At 37.5% G+C, this 17,845-nt stretch overlaps 1 protein-coding gene across 1 annotated transcript in view; it reads right to left on the reverse strand.

Moving 5' to 3' along the window:
* LOC128875021 (uncharacterized) overlaps window positions 1–17,845 on the reverse strand; it is a 114,672-nt gene that overhangs the window by 22,222 nt on the left and 74,605 nt on the right. The window contains exon 5 of the mRNA XM_054120304.1: window positions 14,542–14,665. Within this exon, the coding sequence (XP_053976279.1) occupies window positions 14,542–14,665 (124 nt within the window). The remainder of the gene's footprint in view (window positions 1–14,541; window positions 14,666–17,845) is intronic.

Consider the following 17,845-nt stretch of genomic DNA (forward strand, 5'->3'; position numbering starts at 1 on the left):
ATTCATAAATAATATTTTAACCCTTGAATGTACAGTGATGTTCGAGAGTTTTTAATTCATATTCCGAAAACGATATTTAAAGTAATTTTAACAAATATTAGTTATTTCGAGACAACATTAAGCATACAGTGAAAAATTAGTCTGTTCGAAAAGCTTTGCACTCCATTGTATCTACCACTGGAGTAAAATTTTGCCCATTTCTGCTAGAATAGAGTTTATTTATTCTAAATCTAAAAGGGTTTTCGATATTGTTTTTGAGACATCAAAGATTTATTCTGTTTGGTGAAAAATTAATTTCTGCGAAAGCGAAATATTTGTGACTTGAAACATTGAAATTTCAATAATACCACTTCAATTTCAGAGGTAACGTTCATTTAAAATTTGTACTGGAATTGTCGTTATTTGTTTGGGGATTTTATGTACTTATGATGTATGCTGATATGGAAAACGTATACGAAACCTAGAACATATTTCATAAAATGACAAAATAACATTACTATTTCCTTTTACGAAGGTACACATACTCTGCATACGTTTACCATATATTTAACATGCTTACTCACGTCATATATGCATGAAATTTGTAATCTGGATATCATTATTTAACATGTATATAATTTTCTTTTAGAAAGGATTTTAATAAATTTACCGCACCTTTAGTTATTATTGAAATTGCCTTATTATTAGGTTGATAACTGGAAACAAGTAATAATCAACGATTATGATTACATAATTGATTAATGTATGAATCGTGTACAACCGTCTATTTAAATTACCATGAATTAAGGTACATGTATTTTTTATGGCAAACAGAACAAGTTTACATTCTTAATTTCAGTTATAAGCTTTGGATTTTGATTAAAGTTTAAATCGATGAAGACAAGTACATTATTTACTAGCTGCTGAATAATAACACAGATATATACATTTAAACAACTGATTCGAAGCATTTTGATTTCATCACTAAGTTCGACGAATAATACAGCACTCGTGACATGTAAATATATTTAATACAAACGTATCGTTATAGATATAAATTCTTAATTTACCTAATTCCACTTTAAGATAGATTACACGTAATAATTTTCAACGTCATTTCGAAACTTCGAAACTCCAAATCGCTCGTGGTATAATTTTCCCTGTCGACTATCGCTTTCGCAGAAATTCTGTTTTAATCGGATGGAACAAATGAGGTTCACCCTTTCGTGCACAGACGATGGGCCCTCTTTTTTCCGAGGGCACGACGATCGTTCGGTTCGCATGCAGGGACGCGATAAGCGACAAAGTGGCGTCCGCCACGATTGCTGGGCAACAGGAATAATAGGCGACGAGTATCGGGGACCAACCAATATTACAACGGCCAGTGATTTTCGCGGTTGAAAACTCCTTTGGTCGGTTAACGCGGACTACCGGTGATAGCATAATTAAAGTCGTTTAATCAAGCATGAAATCGTATCAAAGTACGCTGGTAACGACCGAAACGAGTTTCGATAGCGTGACCAGCCGGCAGCGTGTCCGACACGCGTGTACGGAGAACTCGAAGGAGGCTGTACGATTAAATTAACGAAACAGGGTCGACGGAGGAGACGCGTGTGAACGAAACGAGTAAAAACCCGGGAGACTGATATTCGCGATGGAAAAAAAAACAAACAAAATGTAGAAACGACGCTGAAGCCACGAAAACAACGGAAAGTGTGTCATTCGGCGGAAACTCGATGAATATGAAATAATCCAGGCGCCGAAGGGAACTCATCATTGTGGATTGGACGGGTTGAAGAGCTGAGACTTAACCCTCCTTAATACCGCGCGAGTTTCAAGTCACGAATATTTTCTATCTCCGATTTAATCCACCTATCGATATGCGTAAATTTAATTGAATCGAGGGTTGCTTCTGGCAATAGTATGAACGATATAAAATGGTGACTTTTTCGAGGAAAACATTGCGTGCTGCCTGAAAAACTGGTGAATTTTCTATTTGCACTTTGTATGTACACATCGATGTTTATTTGCAAATTGTTTTATCCTGAATCGACGTAGTATTTTATTTATGCTTTTAGCTGTAACACATGGGCATCGAACAATGGTCGGTCTTGTGTTTACCGTTGAATAAAAGATAATACAAGGATTAGCTCTGTATCGTTTAATATATTATTTTCAATGCATATTTGTAAGTAACATTACCTTATTATTTTTTTTTTCATTTCCTTAATTTATCCGATTAATCCGTCGTCGGTATTCTGACGCATACACTCTATTTTCCTCGAAAAACCCACCATTTTGTTATTGAATTATATATCAATCGTGGTTTTAAAGTATATAAACTATAATTTCATTAATTACAGTAGACAGTAGATTTTGTCTTCATCGGAAATGAGTTTCGTTGAACGACGAATTAAAATTTTTCGATTACTTAGATTCAACCAAACTTGACTGATTCAAACTTTAAAACCACCTCTGACACCCCGTGAAAAGTACTCCTTGAAATTCGTGATTTCATCTGTTCGCGGAAATCAACTTTTGCTAGTGACAGCTCCCAGAAATTTATGCAGTTTAATTTGGTACGTCTATCTATTTCTTTTACTGTTTCGTTAGACACGCCTTTTTACAGTATATCCTCCATTATCCAAAACCTCTGTTATTCTAATGATATTCCTTTAACCAAAAGGATCATATACACTATAAATCTGCGTGTAACCCTTTTCGAGATGAGCATACGAATTAACAAAAATTGAACTATCAAATTCTGTTTTTAATGTTACTATAATTTTTGCTGAATTTTCTATTATCATACGCATTAATGAGCAAGTAATGATAGATTATTCTACCTACGATGACTCAAATTTCATCGAAATGAACTTACTATGATGGTAGGTGATAGCTTTTGATGAAGACGTAGACTGTCTATAATGTTCATTATCAGTCTGTTTACCTTTTGGTTAATTCATCACTGTCTGATATGATTTGTACGTTTTCGAATGCAGAATGTATCAATATTTATGTACAATATGTGCAGTGATCGAAGTGCTTTGATCGAGTGCCAGCGACAGCCTTCAAAACGTAGAATTACTTGTCACTTCATACATATGTTATGATAAAGAACCCCAGTCGAATCCTATGATGATTTTCAAGATGCCATTGTTATTGAGATGAACCAATATTCTAACAATTTAGTGTATACGACCTCTTTAGCTTATTATCATTTCTCAGACACGTTGAAAAAGTTGCTCGATTTTCTCCCAAGACTAGTTCAGATAAGGAGTTTCTACTGCATTTTATCCACGTCATCTCTCATTGAATTTCCATTACGTCGTTATTCGCGATAGTCCAAGACCACGAATCCACGTCGACTTGGAATCAGTTCGGGTCAGAGTAATCCCTCTTTCCTCGACGCTGAATTTTATTGCCGTTCAACTTTAATGCTCGCACTTTTCAAAGCGTTTACTTTGAATGTATCCTTCTCGAAGTACTTTTCAATCCAATTAATCGCGCCTTTTGTACTACGTTTTATGACTTCAAAATCGACAAATAAAAACAAATAAAAATGTCGCGACTTGGAGTAATATTTAATTTTAGATTATAGATCGAATATTATTCCTCCGAATTAAATTGAACATTATTTATTACGTGTCGACTCTAATTTTCAGTTATCTTTGGAACTCATCACAATTAATGAAATATGACAATGTAATATACTGCTATAATAGTATCATATAAACAATCAAAGCTGTACGTTTAGTTATTCTTTCAATTACACAACACAATGTGTAATTCTATACCAATAATGAATTAATAATAATCAGTTTCGTGTTATACACATCTGAAATTCTCAATCTGAAAATTGTGTCGCAAAGAACTGACTTAAAAGTTTGATAGCAAAATTCTCGATTTAGAGATATTCTAAAAAATTCCTAATCTAAAAGTTTCATCGGAGTTTCCCATTTAAAAGTTTCGTCAAATTTCTCAATTAGAAAATGGTCATTTTATTTCACATTATGATCCTCCGCTTACTCGCATTATGATTCCCCGTGAGATTGAAATCGATTTAGAAAACTTGAATTAGAATTTAAACTTAAATTAAATCGTGATATTTGTGGCTTTCGAAACTGTAGTTGAATCGTAATAAATAACGCTTGTTTCGAGCCAGCGAAACGTCGAGGCAGAAATAAAATTGGATTACGAATTTCAGATCGTTCGGGCGTTTCTCCGGGCTCCCTCCTTCCCAGCGACGGAAAGTAATGCACAAGTTTCGTGATTAACGATGATGGGTTCCCTCGGCGCTAGCTACTATCTAAAGCGGTTTTCGATATCCGGCCGAACCGACCAATCGTCGACGCTCAATCTGAAACGGTGAATGGGGAACGGGGGCCTGGGATTCTGGCAGGAGGAGAAGAAAGAGAAATAAAGGTGTAGAAATTAGAATCGTAGTAGAAATCTCAGGTGCAGTGGCTGACGAGCAAGAAGGGGTTTATGTAATCGCTAATTACGTACAAACAGCGTGGATTCCATTTCTCGTGGATCGTGGACTCGCTTCGTGAACTTTCAACGAGCTAAATCCGCGACAAAGTTCGGATTAAAGATAACTCGCGAGAAACTACGATCCCCGGTGGACCCGGAAACGCGTATGTATGTGCGCACACGTGATTCTCTAGCTCCTGGAGCTTTTAGATCTCGACTCGTCTCATCTTGTATATTTCGATCGCGTTTTAAGACGAACTCGCGGTCGCACGATCGACGAGAAATCCACATGACGTGGAAGATCATCAGATGCATTGGTCAGAAAGAACCAGGATATTAAGCGAAACGAAGATCTCGGGATCAAGGACGATCCTGAAGTCAGGACGGTCCTACGATCGGGACCAAGGATCTTGACGAGGGTACCTGAGCCACACATGGGCCGGGCTGCTCGCAACTGCATTGCCGTTTCACTCGTTAGCAGGGCTTTCCATCTCGTTCGTTGTTCGCACTTTCCTGATTGGTCAGAGACTGATCAGACTGAAGATCCGGCCGTGCCATGATCCGGTTCGCGATCATGTCCTAATTTCTCAGCCCTTCGGGCGCGAAGAAATCTCGCGCGTACAAGCGATTACCAAAAGCGACCGTTTCGATGACGATTATAGCGTTCAAAGGCGCGCGAAATTTGTCCATAGATTTTTTCATGGGAATCGAAGGTGAGCGAATATAATTTTAAAAGAGTTCCATCGATCCAGTTTATGTCGCGAGGGATTTAATTGATTTAATTCGATTAAATCGCTTGCAATGGAACGTTTGAGATTGAATCAATACTTTAATCTTTTAAATTCGTTCAACTTTGGAAACCTACTAGTGTAAATAAATGAAAATTAAACGAATGCGAGCGATTTGATGAAATTGAATAGTAAAAACTCTACTAAAATTAGACTTATCACTTCCTAACAGCTACACGTCTTATCTACATGTAATTATTTATAAATAAGACTTCCAAATATCCAAAGACTTTTATAAATGCCTTTTTTTATAAAAGACTTTTATAAAACACTTGACAAAAAGTACGAATAAACAAAATAAAAATGATTAAATATATCAAGGTTCAAGACCTCTGCATTTCAATTCTCCATTCTTTAAAAAAATATTCCATAGGATATCGTCATTCGACTTAGGGATTCGTCTCTCCAAATAACGTAAAAATGTCCATTGGCGCGTGTATAAGTCCTCGCGTGCGCACACAAGGATTCTATTTTTCTTCTGAAATGAGAAATTGTTAACTGTCACCGTAAGCGATTCTCTGTTTGTTGGTTCAAGGCTGGGAAACATCAGATATATACATATTTTATGCGACGTTCGTATGCGACGGCACGGAAGCGAAGTTTACGAGTCAATAATAAATGGTGGAAACAAAGATGTTAAAAAAGAATGGAACTTTCAATTTGCGGCGAACATTCTTCTTCGCGTTATTCCGATCGAACTTCACCGGCGTATATGACAATTCCGTGGCGGGTGAGAGAAAGGTAGAAAGAGGTCAGAGGTATAGAAATTTTCTGTTCAGAGTCGTCGTACTTGGATGCATTATAACGGAGAGCATGGAGAATGCACGCGCCTATGGGCTTGCAATATTTTTATTTTACGTCGAGTAAAACTCAACGATACTGTCGTTATTCATTTCGATTAATTAAATCAGCGCTTTACGAACTCGTTGAAGCTACTCCCTCGTAATAAAGAGAATTTCTGCATCACATGGTTTATAAACAAAATGTTATCCTTACTGTTAATTTGTTACAGACTAAATTGTTTTCACTGAATTATATTCAGTTCATTTATTTTTCAAAGTGATAGTAACAGTTTAAGCATGATTTAACTTTTATTAAACGTTTCCATTTGATAGCTTGAAGCCTCTTTAGTATACAATTAAAATTTATTTCAATAAAATTATATATTAAAGAGGGGCGAAAAATGTTTAAGTATACTTGCTTCGTTGATGTTATTCTGGGTTAATTTCCTGTTATGATAACCATTGCGCATTGTTCACCACATTTATTTGCTCGTTAAATGTAATAACGTAAGAGTAAATAAACTTCCCGTACTAATAAACACGTGATACTCGTGCATTATGTATTTCAAATAATGTGGTACAATCCGAGATATTACGAAAATTCAAATTACATGAATATACAATTTATTTGACCGAAAATTTGAGAATGGAATCATTCGTCGAACAATGCAGGTGGTATATTCAATATGCTACAAGAGAAATATGCTACTACAGTCATTGAACTTCCGTACTTTGAAGAACAAATTACTTTAGTTGCGTTATTTAACTAGTTAACTGCTGGTAATTTAGACGTCGTGAAACCGGAGCCGCGATTCGTGAAAAAAATCAACAAAAATCGCGTGATCCCACGATACTCGATCCTACTTCGTGCGAAACTTTGAAAGTCGGTTCGGAAGTTTCCGATTCGCGGCGGCCAATTTCGAAGATTCTGATCTCTTGATCGAGTTTGATGAGAACTCTTACCAGTAACTCGTATCACTCATCGCAATTTTTCACTCGCCAAGCCGATCTTAGCCCGAGCCACCGATGACGCGATTAAAACATTGCGTTTAGCGTCGTAGCACCGCGGAGTCTCAGCGTCGCGCGGCGATAGAGATCTTACTTTTTCATCGTCATGAGCTCGTCTTCCCGAACATGTCGATACTTTCCACGATAAACAGACACTCGACTCTCGCGATCGTATCGGGCAAGTTTCCCTCTATCCGTTTTCTGATACTTATTCCTCTCCTCTTTGTGCCGACGAAACGACGGGAGGAGCGGGGAGGCTGGCGAGCGTGGGAGAGAACGAAAACGCGGCCAGGTCGATCTTCCCGGAGGGAGAACGTTCAAGAGCAATGAAAAGGGAAAGATGAGAGGGTTAGAACCAGCATAGGAAAGGGAGGAAGGAAACAAACGAAACGATAGAGCCAGAAACAGAGAAAGGGACAAAAATGGGCTGGGACGAATCGCTCAGTTCTTTCGCGAGAGATCTTATCATAGATGGTGGGGATTCGAGGCGAAGGGGGTACTAAGAAAGTCTCGATAGGGGACTGCATGCTCAGAGTAATTGAATAGCGATTTATAAGCCTGCGGTTTGAGCCTTTCACTGCACAAATCGATTAACTCCACTTTTTAAAAAATCTTAAATTCAAGTGTCGAAGCTCTCGGTATATTCACCTTTTTATATTTATAATGACTTGCCTGAATAATCAAGATTAATACTATTAAATGCGAAAATTTTGTTGGTTATTGAATAACAAATCATTTATTTCAGATGACATTTTCATGCTCTGACAGTCCAAGTGTCAAAACTAACAGAGAGACTATATTTACATATTTTTTATTTTCTATTCCTATTAGACCGATTTAACAAACAATCATAGTAATTTCATACAATTTCGTACCGTTACGTTTGATTGAAAACTATTCGACAGGGATTGGACGTACGACCACAGCCACACGAAAGTAAAACTGTAAAGGGGTGAAATTTTGCTTTCGGTTACTTACGATCAAATTTCCATTTAAACCGAAGCCCGTACTCGAACGGGAAAAAACGCCGACGAAACGTACACGAAAAACGCAGGGAACAGCGCGACGGTATTCAGCGAAATTCCGTTAAACTAGTTGGCGCGGTTCGAGAAACCGAAGGAACTCGCTGAGAGGAAAATGAGAAAGAGGGGAAAAAAACGAGGAAACGGATCAAAAAGGAATGGGGGGGGGGGGAAGAAGAGGAGTGGTAGGTGAAACGTCAGCTTTCGTTGCCGGTAGGTTTATTATAAACGGCCTCGTTTTTCTCATTTCGCAACACGGTCAAGTGGAGCATCGCGTGGCGAAAAATAATTTGCGCCTTTACGTCAGGGGAAGCCCGCTCGCCGAACCGGAGTTCCTCGGAACGGAAACACTCGCCAGCGGAGCACATTTCTCGCGTACCAACGCGAAGAATTCGCGAATCGGTCGTCGAAATCGCGTCTTATCTCGCGGTAAACTTTGATTTCATTCTGCAACTATTGCGAATTCGATGGCACGTTATGAAAAAAGTTCGGCGCGATGATACCATCCCCGAGGAATCGTAGGAGGGTTGCAAGCACCTACCAGAGACGAACAGAATCCAAATCTAAATAAAAATTTCGAATAATAAATTAAATTAAATATAAAAGTAACTTCCTACGCGGGTGTCTTACTCGTAAAATAAAAAATGAAGTTTAATTATACATACATACGTAGAAGTACGTGTTTTAGAATGAATACATGAAAATTTGAAGACATCAGGAGACATTTTGATTTTGTAATTTTAACCACTCTCCAGGATATGGATAAAATAATTCATGATTTGTATGCTACAATAAGTCGTATAAATTTTGATGTGGGAGTCCGCGTATTAAAAAGGTAAAAGAATGCAAGTCGATCGTTATAATAATTTGAAGAAATCATTTTTCATTCTGACTTTCATTCTAAATTAAAATTTCTTAACAGGCACGTCACACATAGAATGTTTAACAAATTATTATTAAAAGTGGTACTCTAAGCCTGATAATCCAAAGAAGAGAATATTTTACGTACATCCGAAAGGAATCTAATTCTTCGTGTCCCTGGAATCTAAGAAATGCATGTGCCCCGAGAAGAAACGCGGTCGAATCGCAACATGTCGTTAACCCTATTTCGTGGGAACCAGGGATCGATAGTAATGGATCGTTGATGTGCCGGTGACCGGGGAATGGATGAAAGCACGCCACTTCCGGGAAAGGGGAACCGGACGAATCCTTCTCTATCTATCCCCAGGGAGTAAAGAGTTCGTTGGAAGTAGTTGCTCACTTGTCACCTATACGGGAGCGTTAAAACAGAGTTGAACTTGTTGCTAAGGTTAAAAAATATGACGGGAACAAATGGAACGAAAGTAGCTCGACAGATGAAAGATAATCGTGATCGATGTTGATGCCGTTCTGAATAAATTTCTTTCTACTGGTAATCGAAAAACGAACAATATCACTCGCGCAATATCCATCCTTTACGTCTGCCACGTTAATTTATTAGCCTTCGTGGCTACAGTGTTGAGAAAGTTTGAAAATTAACATGAAATGAAAGCATAAAACTGAAGCCACGAGCAGTACTTTTTTTTATATTTGGGTTTAATTCTCCTTTATTGCAGATGCTTTCTTTCCTATGATCTATAGCTTTACATAATTTCAATAACGTTTATACCGTATAAATAATTATAAATTTCAAAATATTTTGTAAGTTTTAATTTATAAATATTCTAGCTACAGATATCATTTAGTCTACTACGCTTTGCCATCTTTACGAAGGTTATGAATCGACAAGTTTATGATCATTATAAAGTTCTTCTTCACAATTTATGTAATCATATTATGTTACTCCTCGTCTTCGTTCTTTCATGTGCAAAGTTTTGATCAATATAAACATTTTTTATTCTGAAAAGATCTGAGACCAGACATATGCAACATTGCAATAAATGGCTCAAACGCTGTCGATATTATTGACATATACTTTTCTACTTAAATTTGTATTACTATTTTTTCAATGTTTCCCTACCATTTTTGTTTACCCTTTAGATTAAACAACCAAGCACTGTTCTCATTTAACCCAAACTATTTACGTTCGCAGTACTGTTCCCTTGTAAATATCGTTTATCTGTTGGTCTAAATCAGTTAAAACCGCGCTCTAAGCCATGAGAAGCCAGATTTACATTTTTCCACAGTTATTCCGGCCCCCATAAATAATGCATGGGCGGTTGGATTGCAATGCGTACGGTTGATCAACGAATCAGATCGACGCTTTTATATAGGTGTTCATAGCCATGGTATTCTTTTTTAGCATGAAAGCCAGCGGTTGCTTTAATATCGATCGTTCGGGATTAAGAAAGTTGCAACGTAACGAGAACGAGCGAATTGAAACGATTTTAAATGAAGCTGTACGCGTTGATCGGAAAATGCTTCTTTCTGGAAAAAAAACCATTACTATTTTGCTTCTATAACAATAACCACTTCGATATCTTCTTTGAATGATATTGATTTTGAGAAGAAATATTGAAAAAGACATGAGTACAATTTTTAAGAACTGATACAAAGTGGTGATTTTTCTTTATGATTTTTAAATTGTAAAATTTGGAATAAAAGGAGAATTTGGTGAAGATTTATTTTTTCCATCTATTAGTTATTATGCTGATTTTCTTCAGGGGAATTATAACATGTATAATATTACTATTTTATTTTATTATTTTTCAGCAAAATATTACTGTTCCAAAGACAGTATTGTTAAACTAGTTCTTTGTATACACTTCATCGCGACGAATACATCCCAACGTCAGACTATAACCCCGCGAATTCCTGTTGATGGTGGATTTAATATTGCAAGATCTCGTTTTGGGAAGTTCGAAGTGCCCACTTCCCCTTTCCTACTTCCTCGACGAAAGACGAACCGCTCAGAACGAAGAAATCGGTGGCCAGAACCGCTTCCGGTTTTTACGTTAATTTTTCAAGCGACGAAGCAGAGCTCGATTCTTGCAACAAACCGGAACCTGACAGAAGTTTGAGAAACGAAACTTTTTGAAACTTTTATTTTCTATATTCTTCAGAAATCCGTTCGAGACTTTTCCAGTCTCCTCTTCGCAGTTTTCTTTCCTCGACTTCGGAAATTCCACATAGAAGTAATCCTCGAAGCACGTACGTAGGTTCTCACGGCATTATGGAACATGCTGGCACTGAATATATTCGGTCTTTTTATATTTAATGCGATTTTGTTAAGATTTAAGAAATAGGTAAAAATTATGGTTAATAATTCAAGTGGAACTCGAATGTTTCCTCTAAAGGGAGGTATAAGATTTTTCTGTGTCCGCGGTATATTTTCAGTCTTTGAAAAGGTAACGTAAATAACTCAGTGTTTTACAATGATTCAAAATAAAAGATGATGCAAGAGCATATGAATCATATTACGTTTTAAAAATAATTGTTGCCTCTTCAGAAGCTCACAAAATTATTTGGTAGGATGAAAAAGTATGTCAAACACGAATGACGTAAAACCTGAGATAATTAATGTTTTTAATTCATATCAAAACAATTGTATGAAAATAGTATTCAAAATTTAAAAGGGAGATGGAAAAATATCATAAAGAAGAAAAATGTATCCTTGATTAAACTGTGCACGTCTTTCTCTGAATGTTCGTTAAAACTTTGCTTAGAAAAAACCGCACTATATATAAAGAAAAATAAATTTTAGGTAAATAACTTTTCCAACGGAGTAACGAATTGCTCGAAATGAAGAAATCTGGTTTTACGTTAATTTCTCAGGCGACGAGGCAGAAGTCAATTGTTGCAACGCACTGGAAGCTGGCGGAAGTTCGAGGAAAGAAACTTCGTGAGACTTCTATTTTCTTCGGAAACCCGCTCGAGTCTTTTCCAGTCTCCTCTTCGCAACTTCCTTTCCTCGACTTCGGAAATTCCACACATAGAAATAATCCTCGAGGCACACGCGTACGTTCTCACGGTGTTATGGAACACGATGGCGCTGAATATACGATAGAGGAACGTACCGAGAACCTCCCCAAAGCCTCGACAAGTTCCTAGACGTACTCAATTAAAAGTTCGAACCGCGCTCGAACAAAGTAGCGCGGCCCGGAACCCATTCTGTCTTCATTTTTTCCTCAAGTGGGATCCACGTCGATCACAGTCGAATGGCACGATCCTCTGGCATTTCATTATCGCCTCGATTACACGAGTGCTTCTGGTTACTGCCAGCCAATTTCACTCGACCCTTTCGGATTCAACCGTCGCGACGCTACCCATCGGCTTCGACTACCCCAACTACAGTGAGTCGCAAAACTATTCGTACTTCCTCGATTACTTTAAACGGTTCGTGTGTTTTTAGCAGAAAATGTCTTGGGATGGATAAATATACAGAATTAGATGCAGTCTTTATAGAAAAATGCAAATTCGATATGGTAGTAATAGAATAAATCTCCAAAAATGGAATATAATTATGCACATAAATGAATATAAAAATATAGTTATATAAGGGAATATATTACCCATATTAATCAATATATGCAGTATGTTGTATCAGTTATGTTAATATCAGTTTTAGGTAAATAACTTTTTTAAATAATTACCAATCCAATTATTCTTCAATTACAATAGTAGATACTATGTACAATCAACTCCTTTTTGAAATCCTTTCAAAAAAAGAAAACATTTTCTTTCAATATGCATAAATGGGTATAGCTTTAGCAATTTGGAAATGTCTTAAGTATAATTTCATACAAATATTTTAAAAATCTCAGGTAACGAGAATATTAAAACAAATATCTATTTCTTGATCCAGAAATAAAATGTTACCCCCTTAAACCTCTGTCTACCTTCCTTTTTCCGTCGATTTAACGCCACGGGGTTGTTTCCACCGATTACGTCGGTCGACTGCAGCGATCGGCGTCGATTGGAACACGGTTCGATCTACGTCGATTCCTCGCGGCGTCTCGAGATGTGATTGTTACTGCGAGGGTGCTTTTGGCAATCGCTTCACGCTCGACGATGTCTCACGCATTATAGAGCATTCTACTTGTTTCGCGTCACCGTTCGCAACTATCGCAACGGATTGCATGGCGCATATTGTGTGCACCATGATCACCTTTCGCTTGGGGGTCTCTTTGGGGAATTGATGAATGAATAGAAACGATAATCTAACAACGGTAGTTGTAATTGCGTTGATTGTAATCTGCTTCGAGAGTCCTGTGCCTTTCGATTTGCAAACGTAACGTTTACAGAGCGTTACTTAAAATTATGGGACACGATGAAGCATGCAATTTGATAATGCCACGAGAAATAGAAGATTTATGGAGATATTTTGCAATCTGTGATCAAGTTTTTGAAATGTAAGGAAATTTTAGAAAATTGATAGAATTTTTAATCTTTTATCCAGATATATCCATATCCAAATCTGTACCAAGAAATATCACGAAAGTAGGAATAAATTAAATCTATGAAAAATAGTTAAAGGTAAGCCATCAATATATTATATTTCGCGTTGTCATATGCTTCAATGTATTCACCTAGGAAAACGTAGCAACGGATTGCAAAATGACAAAATACTCCTTAATTCCTTCCGCCATACAAAATTCACGTGTTTCAACTTGTCTCATCATTTCAAGACACACTATATAGTGGAAATGAGTATACGACCTCCATAAAATACTTGTCACAGTAGGTGATACATATTAACAAATTTATCGATTCACGAGTAGAACCATCATCAATTTTCAGATTTAATCTAAACGAACGATGAGAACATCGACTCTCTTAATTATTTATTATTTCATTAGAATACCGGTACAGGTATCGATACAAATTTTCTTTAAACGAAACAGTTTCATTGCGGAGAACAGTCAAAATGTTTAAACAACCGTCGAATCGACTTAGTCGAGTACGGAAGCAATCAAAGTTTCTGTTTAAACGAAGTTTACTTCAACAGACCTGGCCTCGGTTAATAACGAAAGCGTATTAATGCCAAATCATTGATTGAATTGCACAACATTTCAATGAATACTCTACCTTTGCGCGTAATATTTAATTTCCTTAAATCACTTGAAGTTTCTCTTGCGGAAGCTTTAAAACGATTGAAATAAAAAACAGCGAATCCATGTCGTGGAATACAATGAACGAAAGTGTCCAATATTTATTTTCATAGAATCCATTACGTTTGACGAGTAACAAGCTTCAGTTTTTATTACATTTCGAACGTAGATGGTCAGAGGTCGTATACCAATCACACCCAAGGCACACAACTACTCCGATGGAATATATTTTTAAAATTAATTTGTTTCAATATTCCAAACAATTTTTAAAATATTCGTCGTCATTCGTAGAACGAAAATTTCACCGATATGCGTTTCATTACTTGGTAGAACGTTTCTATTCATTTATCTATACGATGCGGGTACACACACGTTCGCGAGCACGTACGCTTTACATACGACAGGCATGCGTCACCACTGGTCTACATCGAATAAGGAAAATTTTCTGCTGACTTACCGAAAGGGAGCTCCAAACGGCAATCTATGAGAAGGGAGTGCCCGGTTGGCTTTTTTGTGCCGATGATTTCGGCACCTTTCACTTCGAGCTCGAAATCTAGACTGACCCATTGTCCGGAACCCTCCTGAAAGGAAAATCAGAACATCAAACATCGGTAGCAAGAAATCCCAGCGAAGTGCCGTGCCATTACGGGATAATTGAACAGATTAAACGCAAAGAGATGCAAATGCCCGTAATCAAGCTCCGCGGGAACTCAATTTCACCTTATTGTGTTCTATAAAATCTCAAATAAAATTCAGCGAACGTCGGTCAGCTACACCACCGTTCATAAGTTTCGTTACGCCTACATGCAATGCATTTTAATGACAAGTGCGGAATAGAATGTACATATACAGTCAGTCCCATAAATATTCGCAACCTCTGAGTTTATTGAAGGAATTTGTCTAAATTAAATAATACACTTGTATATATATAATGAAACATTTGTTTGAGAACATGAAACTTATTTAGACAAATTCCTTAACTAAACACAGAAGGTACGAATATTTAATATTTATACTACTGACTGTATGTACATATGAATGTAGCATGCTTCTGTTATCTCAATAGAAAAATTCCTCCCCGAGTCTACTATTTGATATTGTAATAATATACGTTTTATTGCAATTTGATTTGTGACATTCGAAAATTGACCGGTAAAGAATGAAATTATTTTTGTACCAATCTAATAGTGATGGACAGTCAAGCATCGAATGTAACCTGTGAAACATTTTATAAATTGTACCTTATTCAGTACCAAATTATTGGTTCGTTAAAAATTATGTCCTGCATCATAATGCATTGTATTAATACTTTCATATCCACATGGTAAAGAATAGTTTCGTGTAGAATAGTGTAGTATTTAGTTTGAGTATAGTATTCTGCATTATTTTTCAGATATTCAGTCCCTGTTACTTTCCCCAAGTTTGAAAATAAACCTAACTGTAATCCATATTATCCAGGCTCCCTGAACTATTAAACAATAGTTTATCCGTCGTAAGCTCCGGTAACTACGAACTTGCGTACGTATCTGCGGCGTTAAATCGTCAGCGGTTTCTCTCTAAAATCACCGATGCGCGTTAACACGATTAATGCAATACAAGACGTGCATATAATATACAAGTGCTCGTTAGCGCGCAACCGATTCGAGTACGCTGAATTCCGCTAATGTTCCATTTAAATTCTAATCCTCGCTCGGGCCGCGGGATCGGTATTCGGTTCGATGGCGAACGCCCAATTATCAATCTATAGCGAAACGACATCTTACTTACCTCGCTTAAATAACGCTATGAATAAATTAATAGGATTGGCAACACTCGTGGGCGTCGCCGAACGATTACTCTTCGATCACGAAATCTAATTCTCGCGCAGTGGACCGATACTAATAATATAGTCATTAGTACCGATAGGTATCAATTCCCAAACGTTGCGTTGAGACATCAGGCGACGATGTACAGTGAGTTCCATAAGTATTTGTACCACCTATTTCTATTCAAGAAATTTGTCTGAATGAATAATAATTAATGATAAGTTTGATGATTAGTTGGTTACAAATAAATATATAGATTAATAAACTTTACATATGACTATGTTTATGATACAAAATTTATTTGGAAACATCGAACCTATCGTTTAATTTAGATAAATTTCTTCTGTCGTCGTAGATGGTATTATTTAAGTTTGTTTCAGAGAGAGGCAGAATTTTATTTGAATAATGGGAGATGAATGGAGACTCTCCGTATCGATTTATTAAATTGGGTAGTTATGCAGGTAAGCTTCTTATTCGCTCAACGTGAACCTTAGTTTGGATTTATAATACAGTTCGTTGTCCTTTCAATTTTGTCGTATATTTCCCATCTGAATAACTATTAGCCTCGCCTTTCATTTGTATGAATTCTATAATACTTGGGATCCGTATCGCTCATATCGTAATCTGAAACTGTATTGACTCTAACATAAAATAAAATTCGGTAGAAAAAAAACACCATTGCTTACGGCTACCTCCAATATTCGTCGCCTACCAATTCGAGCCGCCCGTCTCTGTCAGAAACGACTCCATCGAGCATTATTGTAACAACAGGCCAGTCTCGTTACAAACCGAATTTATTAGGAAAATCCAATTTCCACGACGAGGCTGGACAATTTGGCCCAATCAAGGGATGCCGGAGTTACGAGTATTCGGTCGGTGGAAGCTGGGGCGGTCGGAGCGAGGGGCGGACAGGAGTCCGTCGCATGTCACGAACCGTCGGCGTTCGTTTCGATCACGCCAGGGGCCCGTGCAAAGAGCTAATTTGTCAACGTGATCTCGTTACTAATAATTAAGACGAAACGCTCTCAAGCCTGATTTCGCGCAGCGCCGGTGAAATACGACGTCTCGCGTTTCCGTTCCAGCTGTAAGTCTCAGCGACGGCGGCAGCTGCGGATAAAAGAGAATTGCTTTAATTACGGGCCTGCCATTTGCAAACAGCCGCGCGCGCACTTTGATAGCCATGCTTCGCAGCTCATTTCTGGAGAGCGCGTGTCTGTAGGTAGCTGGGGAGAGAGACCTTTACGGAATTTATGTACACGCGTTACGTGCACCTCCCGTACCCCCAACCTGTACATAGCCATTACTAGTCCGCGCCGTTGCTTCCTATATATATCGCGCAAAGAATGGTTTCGACGGAGTAACTTTCAGTTACGTAAATTACCCCCACGGGCTCGTATCTAATAATTGCATCCACTTGAACGCCGCTGCGAGCATAGCAGGGACGCGAGCTTAACGCTGGGGTGGCGATGAAACCGGGTACTGTTTTCATGCCCGCGATATACGAGCCCTCGTTTTCTTTCGATGCGGTGTACGTTCAATTTTGAAAAACAAATGGGTTAACGTTAATTTAGGTACAGGGCTCTATTTCGCGTTTACAACGAATAGACTGCGGATATTTGCGCAAATTCTTGTTGTGATATCGAGCAGAAAGCTTAAATTGACACGTTGACTGCAACGTCACCCATACATGGGTGACAGAACTTTAGGAATATAAAAAATTTATTCTGAAGATGAGGTGTGAAAGAAAATAAATCGAATGATTTCAAAATAAAATTTTAGTCAATACAAAGTTTCACAAAAATTAGCGTGGCTCTCAACGTGTTAAAGTATGTTTTCTAAACGTTGTAACGTGTATTTTACTTTTTATATTTTATATTTTATATATTTGTACATTTGTACACATCCTTCTGTACACATGCATAAATATTCGCAGTCTAATAACAACACAGGTGTTAA

This window comes from Hylaeus volcanicus, chromosome 4 (assembly GCF_026283585.1).
Source record: "Hylaeus volcanicus isolate JK05 chromosome 4, UHH_iyHylVolc1.0_haploid, whole genome shotgun sequence".
In the NCBI taxonomy this organism is placed as follows: domain Eukaryota; kingdom Metazoa; phylum Arthropoda; class Insecta; order Hymenoptera; family Colletidae; genus Hylaeus; species Hylaeus volcanicus.